Source organism: Necator americanus, chromosome IV, assembly GCF_031761385.1.
Source record: "Necator americanus strain Aroian chromosome IV, whole genome shotgun sequence".
NCBI classification, from domain to species: domain Eukaryota; kingdom Metazoa; phylum Nematoda; class Chromadorea; order Rhabditida; family Ancylostomatidae; genus Necator; species Necator americanus.
The window spans coordinates 33,717,831-33,725,090 of record NC_087374.1 but is presented as its reverse complement, the minus strand read 5'-3'; the positions used below and the strand labels follow the sequence as shown (position 1 = coordinate 33,725,090).

General features: G+C 38.9%; 1 protein-coding gene across 2 annotated transcripts; it reads right to left on the bottom strand.

Annotated features, from left to right (window-relative positions):
- Nucleotides 1-222: 222 nt before the first annotated feature.
- RB195_003562 (uncharacterized protein) lies at nt 223-6,992 on the bottom strand (the record flags this gene model as incomplete). 2 transcript variants are annotated; one of them, XM_064201267.1, is made up of 7 exons in its annotated part: nt 223-363; nt 845-969; nt 1,071-1,187; nt 1,267-1,337; nt 1,535-1,622; nt 3,346-3,489; nt 6,863-6,992. In XM_064201267.1, the coding sequence occupies 7 exons, from the start codon at nt 6,990-6,992 to the stop codon at nt 223-225; spliced, it is 816 nt and encodes a 271-aa protein (XP_064057148.1). The 2 variants fall into 2 exon arrangements, with proteins under 2 accessions (XP_064057148.1, XP_064057149.1); XM_064201268.1 differs by lacking the exon at nt 6,863-6,992 and adding an exon at nt 4,460-4,490.
- Nucleotides 6,993-7,260: the final 268 nt, after the last annotated feature.

The window sequence follows — 7,260 nt, the reverse complement described above, 5'->3', positions numbered from 1 at the left end:
GGCGGGTGTGGCGCCGTCGGTTAAAGGTCTGTTGTAGCCACACGGTCGAGGATTCGAAACCGCTTTTCTTTTCCCTTTTTTTAAATCCCTTTTTTAATTAGTTAATCTTAAAGAGGAAGAAAAAAAGTTTATCAGAAGTTAGGTAGAGGTTATAAACGATGCGCTTTACAAGAAATACACGTTCATTACACGATGAATCATCACGAAAATTTCTATGGCAGTTTAGCAGCAAATATTTCCTGCTGAACAGGTCTTTCCACCACCACAAACACCATTTCGGCAAGCACCGAACGGCATCACATTGTTCGGACATTGTGGACAGCAGAATCCATTCGTACACGTGAATCCACCTGGACAAATTCCCTAAAATCACCATAAGTAATAATAATTTTCTGTTTGAAACTGTGAAAACCAACTCAAAAAAAAAAATGCTATAACCACCACTTCGCCACGAATCTGGGGTGGTGAGGGTTTCACTTGTGTTACGCCTATACGAGGTCGTAGATTATGGAGAGGAGGTGATCCTGTCCATTTCTTCCTAATTGCCGTAAAAAACGACCCGGAAGCTGCGGCGCGCGCGCAAGGCTAGCGCGCTCCAATCGAACTCGTTGTAGAAAATAGCGCCTCGGAACGCTCGAAGCCGCATCGTCCGGACCGTTTTTTCACGGAAATTACGAAGAAGCGGACGGAATCACCCTCCTCCCCATAATCTACGGCCCCATAGGCATAACCCATCTGAAACCTGCATCACCCCAGATTCGTGAGGAGATGCCTTTAAACTATTGTCAAGAAGCTCACATTACGTTTATACTTTTTACTGAACCAATCAATACCCGTCACTTACAGCGTTGCATCGTCCTGCGCTTCTGCCAACGGGACATTCACAACAGTAGTTCGACGCTGTGCAGACGCCAGCCGAGCACATTCCATTCGTGCATGACGCAAGTGCTGCCAGACCACCACATGCCTCTGAATAATGGTCGAATTAATGGTGAACTCAGTAAAACTCTATATTGAGACCTTCTATGAGTACGGTAACTTCTGGAAGTTGCAAATTGGTTGGAGCTTACCATTCCATTCATTTCCGGTTGTTGTACAGCACAATCCAGTCATACATGTTTGACCGGCTTGGCACTGACCACGGTTGCTGCATCGAACTTCTGAGAGCTGTCCAGATGGACAAAAACCTTTAAGATTGATTTTTTTTTCAAAGAAAATATTTCTTTGAAATTCCCAAAGGTTTATCTGCAGCTCGTGAACGCTTACCGAAACGATTCGTAGGTGCAGGTGTTGAAGGAACCGTACAGCAACATCCATTTATACATGAAGATACACCACTGAGAAATAGCTTACAGTCAAATAAAAAAGAATTCAGGATTGGAAAAATTTGTGGAGATTAGAAAATTGAAGAATTACTGGCGCTTGCTCGATCAATTCTTTGAACTACTGGAGTCATGGTAATCAAGGTGATATTATAAACGTTTTAGCCTTGATTATCAAATATTATAGAAATTTTGTACAAAAAAAATCGAACCTATAAAACGGAGTACATTGTGCAGAGTACGTGCATCCTACATTCAAATATCGACCACCATTTGGACAAGTTGGTTGAGTTTGGCAAGCTGAAATTGGAATTTTTAACTGAAATATTTCACAGCATCGGATAAAAAGATAATGTTATAAAAGAACAAACAAATAATGCGACAAAAAGAATGGAATTCCAGTCTTCTTTTCTCGAATTTTCCGGTTCTTAATGGAATATTTGAATTCAACACACACATGTTGAAAGAAATTATTCATGGGTTTTTTTTTGGATTGGATAGGTATGACTGTGCCACAAGCAGCTACAACTGAACAGATTCCTGAACCATAAAGCTGCTCACAAATCTTTTTTTCGGTAATTAGTAGGTAGGGTCTAATTTTGTTGATTTAGCAATATGATAGAAAATTTTATTGATTCAGCAATATGACACAAAAAAATTTACCTGGACAGGACAAAATGTGGATTCTTTTTTTGTTAGCTCAGCACATTTCATTTTCAAGGATAATTTCCGTACATACATATTGCTGAGCAATGACCAAGTACGGTAGCCTATATTGAATGAAACGTTGTTTATCGAAACAAAGAGCCCCGGTTAGAACGTTGACGCAGCTGACGCTATAACGGAGGCGATGACGAGACGATTCGCGGAAATGGAGAGGTGGCGTAGTCGCTTCGCTTTCATTCGATAACGATCCTTTTTGTAGATGATGCTGGGACTTTAAGGGCAGCATACCACGAATCTGAGGTGGTGCGGATTTCAGGTGAAGTATTTGTACACATGATAGTAGATGATGTAGAGGGGTGTGATTTCGTACATTTTTTCCTATTTGCAGTAAAAAACGGCCCGGAAGATGCACAGGGCTGGCGCGCTCCAATCGAACTCCTTCTGGAAAATAGTGCGCCGGAACACTCGAAGCCGTATCTTTCTAGCCGTTTTCTACGGGAATTAGGAAGAAGTGGACGGAATCACTCTTCTCTTAGTGATCTACGATCCCGTATACGAATACTCCACCGGAAATCCGTACCACCTCAGATTCGTAGGGTGATGCCTTTAAACGGCTTCGCTATGCTTAGAAAGGAAAGAAAAAAGGCTAGGAATGGAGAAAAACTACTACAGTATGACATTACTGTGACAACCAATTTTGCACCACTCTTTCCACTAAAATTATATTTATACCACACATTTTCATTTAGAACTCCCCGAATCCAAAACGGAGTTGCTTGCAAGCTTTTTTCTACTATAATCATTCACATTCGAGTCCCATGAAGCGCTCGATATGACTTTTTTGGTTTTTAGGTTAGGATCGATGGAAGTATTTCCGAAATTTAGTAGAACAATAAATAAACAATAAATGAGAAGAATAAAATAAACAGCGCTGGAATCGTGTGACTTGTTTTTCTAATTTATTCTTATGCATTCATAGAAAATCTCGTAAAGTATCATGCAAGTCATGCACCGTTCCTTTTCAATTCAGCGTTAAAGTGGATAACTAATTTTGCCATTCATTATGATTGTATTTGTGTTATTTACTATACATATTACATCAAGCTTATTTGTTATATTTGTTATATACTTTTTATTTCCTCCATGTTCATTTTGTTTATTTCCCCATTTTGTGCATTTTTGCTTGAAAGTAACTCATAAATGAGAAGTTTATACTTTAGCGAGGGAGCTGCGGCGTTATTTCGTAATGCTAATGATGTAATCGTGAGAAAAATTATATCGAAATTATCGGATGTCAGGAAAAAATATATAACTACAAATTTTCTTCTTTTTTCTTAAAAAACACACAGTAACTCACGTCTACTTGAGTAGTACTGGTTTGGATAAATTCCACACAGGTAGTACGTTTGTCTTTTATGGCGAATCAATGCTGTATCATCTACAAAAGTGTTGAGTGCCGACACAGACGCAGCCAATGTGATCGTGGATATGGAGAATAGGACTAAAACACAAAAATATTAGGAAAAATCCGCTAAAAAACAAAAAAATCAAAAAAAAAAGTGTTTGTAGGATATCTCAGAGGGATTAAGGATGCAAAGCGAATTAGGAGAAGAAAATAAGGAAGTAAAAGAAATTCCACTACTTGTCCACTGCGGGGAAATCCTGGAGAAAAAGACGCTAAAATTGTTTAGAAAACGCTTTTTTTTCCCTAAAAATCTAGTTGTTTGTACAGTTTCAAAATCTGTTGTTTATTAATGAGATAAAGACAAACAATGAGTGAAGAGCGATAACGAGAACTCACGTTGCATTATTTCACTTTGTGGCTGCTTTTCTCGTGCCGGCTTTATGTTGGCTTATAAAGCCAACACTAGGAAATGTTTGTCCAGGTGTCGCATCAAACGCTCGATAAAGCTTGACTTTTTCTTTTTCAATCACGTCATTCTCCCATATCAGTAGCAGCGTGTGAATAAGTGAATATTACTGTTTTTTTTTCGATGGGGTTTCAAACATCTCTTCAAAATTCTACCCATAGCGATCAAAAAATCGTATTTTTAAGCGATTAGATTTAAAGACATCACCCCACGAATCTGAGGTGGTACAGATTTCAGGTGGAGTATTCTTATAAGGGATAGTGGATTATGGTGAGGAGGGTGATTTCGTCCATTTCTTCCTAGTTGCCGTAGAAAACAGCCCGGAAGATTGGACGCCGCACAAGGCTGGCGCGCTCCAATCGAACTCCTTGCAGAAAATAGCGCGCCGGAACGCTAGAAGCTGTATCTTCCGGGCCGTTTTTTACGGGAATTAGCAGGAAATGGACGGAATCACCCTCCTCTGCATAATCTACTATCCCTTATAAGAATACTCCTTGAAATCCGTACCACCTCGGGTTCGTGGAGTGATGCCTTTAAGCGATTACATTCAATGAAATTTTGCTGAAATTGGCGAAGACCTCTGAAAATTACCGTACTTACACAGATGGTGCAACAGTATCTCAGGCGTCATTCTTGTTTGTCGGATTTCTGGAGTTTTGAGCAGCTGCAGAATTTGAGTCTTCTCGCAGTTTTATTGCTCGTCTACTACACAATCCACCAAATTCCTGGTTTCGAACTAAATGAATGGATAAATAATTGAATAAATAAGCGAACAAACACACAAACACTTAAAGTAAACGGAAGAAAAAGGCAATGAGCAAATTATAGGTGAATCATTAGGATTCATTAAGATAATATTTAGTTGAAAAGGAGGAAGGAATCGTTAAGAAATCAAAATTCTTTATTTCTTAGAGCAGAAGCATATGAAAACACCAGTCAAGTAAATGATTGCTTTCTATCACTATGATTCATGACGAAATTAAACGAACAAGCAGTTATTGGATGGAAATGTCGATTTTGCCAAAAAGAAAAAGACATAATTATCACCCAACAGAAACCCAATAGAACCTTCATAGAATTCATGGATTCAGAAAATTATACCTACTCGGATTTTTGCCGAACATAGCAAGGATTTCCAAAGCGTTCAAATTTTGTAGAGTCAAGAAAGAAAGCTAGCTCCTCATTAAACGTCATCTCATGACCGATTTACAAAAGAAGAAGAATGATCATCCTCTTGTCCATATGTACGTCAAACGACCTTCTCTGTTTGGTTTGATTAGAAAATGCACTTTTTCGCACATCCTCAATAGCAAATATTCCATTTTGGAGGTTTTTCCCCCACTATCATGAGCTCTGCCTTTGTTTTTACGTTGTTGCGCTTGAACAGTTGAGGATTTTTTCTTCGAAATCAAAAGCAAAAAGGTCAAATCAATCTCGAAGGGGTTTCGAAATCGATTTTGTTCAAATATTGGAAACATCGCATGAGACCCGTTAGCAGACTGCTTATTGAGAGGACAAAGGGTTAAGGGTCTGGCGTTAATCAATTTGCCGTTTGGGATGCGCTAACGCGTTCACTTCAGTTCAGAATCGTTTGAGGTTTACGAATGTGTAGCTAGCATATACAGTAATTTCAGTGTTATTTTATCCTCTCTCAGAAGTGTGGTACAAAATTTATTGACCCTGGACGGATAAGAGGTTTGGTTGCCGCTGCGGTGGTTCGAACCATCGATCGATCGTCACAAAGTTGTAAACAGGGATAAGTTGGATTTTGGACGGGTTGCGACTTTGCGTATCGATGTGATGCTAAAAGTATACTCATTGACTAACTGAAATTATGACGGCTCAGAACGAAGTAATAAAGTTGTTTCCTAGTATTAGTTCTGTCCATTTTATTGCGTTATATGCTGTTGTTATGATCCTTCACGGTCATACAGATTTTATGAGGGGGGAAATAAGTGAAAAATACAAAAAAAAGTACAAAATCTCTTGAGAGATCCTGTATTAGCGCCAGTGCAATCCCTAAAACTTAGCTTATAATTACAATTTACGATGCAGTTTATCTACTGTTTTATATTATTCATTACAGTTAGTACTTGTATAATTTATGTAATTTTGTGTAATTTATGAGCAATCAACATTTGCTAGTACAACATTCTTTCTTGTCAGACATTTTTATATTATTTTCATTAGTTTTTAATATCCCTCAAATATCCGAATATTCGCAGCAAGTTCGGACCACTTATAACCGTTCTGATGGATCGTCGGCTATTTGTCTTGTATTACATGTACTTCCTTGTAATTGAGAGAATTTTTTCAAATGAATTATGGAATCCCCGAGACACTGCTCATTTCCTTGTCAAAGTTCTGCTCAGACTCTTTCATTAGACAACTTATTGCTGAGGGAATAAATATAAATTAATGCTCGTGTGTGAAGTGCTAACGCTATGCTGTTTACGATCCAGGAACGGGAAGAGTTTTTCATTTCACGCGCAGTGATTCACGTGGACAAATATACGTAAGGAACGGTATTTGGTTCAGCTGATTCCCGTTGGATCAAAAATTATTCCTGATTTCAAAGATCAGAATGGGTATGGAACGGAAACGATTCGGGAACAGCGATCACTTTCAAAATAATGGAACATTGATTCACAAGTAAGAAGTGAACTCACAGATCGGTCTTCCAATTCATCTGACCATATGTTTGACGTTCTACATCTACTAGTTGCGCTGGTATTCGTTCTATAGAAGATTCTTACGGTACATTATCATATAACTGTTCAATAACTTCTTCAATAGAACTGCTAGATGGTTGGAGCTCTTACCGCGTGATATTGTTAAAGCCGAACATAGTAGGATATTCAAGGCGAATTTGAAGAAAATTGACATAAGCCGGTGTTTGAATATTGATGTCTAACCGCATGCCTCTGATTCTAGCAACTCTCTGGTGTCTGATGCCTTTTGCAAAGGGCATGGAACTGGATCACGGATTCCCGTCAATGATACCTCCTAGTGGTCTTTTACATTTCTTCATTTCTTGCACTGTTTTTCGTATAGCTATCTTTTTCAGCTTATCGCGAGGCCACTCTTTCTCTTCTTCCGACATATGAAGTCTTCTCCGGTCATTGAAGCTCATCCGCTGACGAAGATACTGGTGTCTTTTGGTTAAATCTCTTTTTAATTTGTTCCGTCATATTACCTCTTCCCTCAATTACTTCTGAATAACCTCTTCTTGCTAAGTTCCGCATCTTTTGGCAGGTTTGATATTGACTGCCGCTTGTTTGGATTGTGGTGATCAGCCGTTTGATCACGAAAGTTGGTGAACTCTCTTGCTTAATGTCCCCCGTCAGATTCTCTTCTAGTTCAAACGTGCTCCTTCTTATGCCTTGTGCTAATTCGGCTGT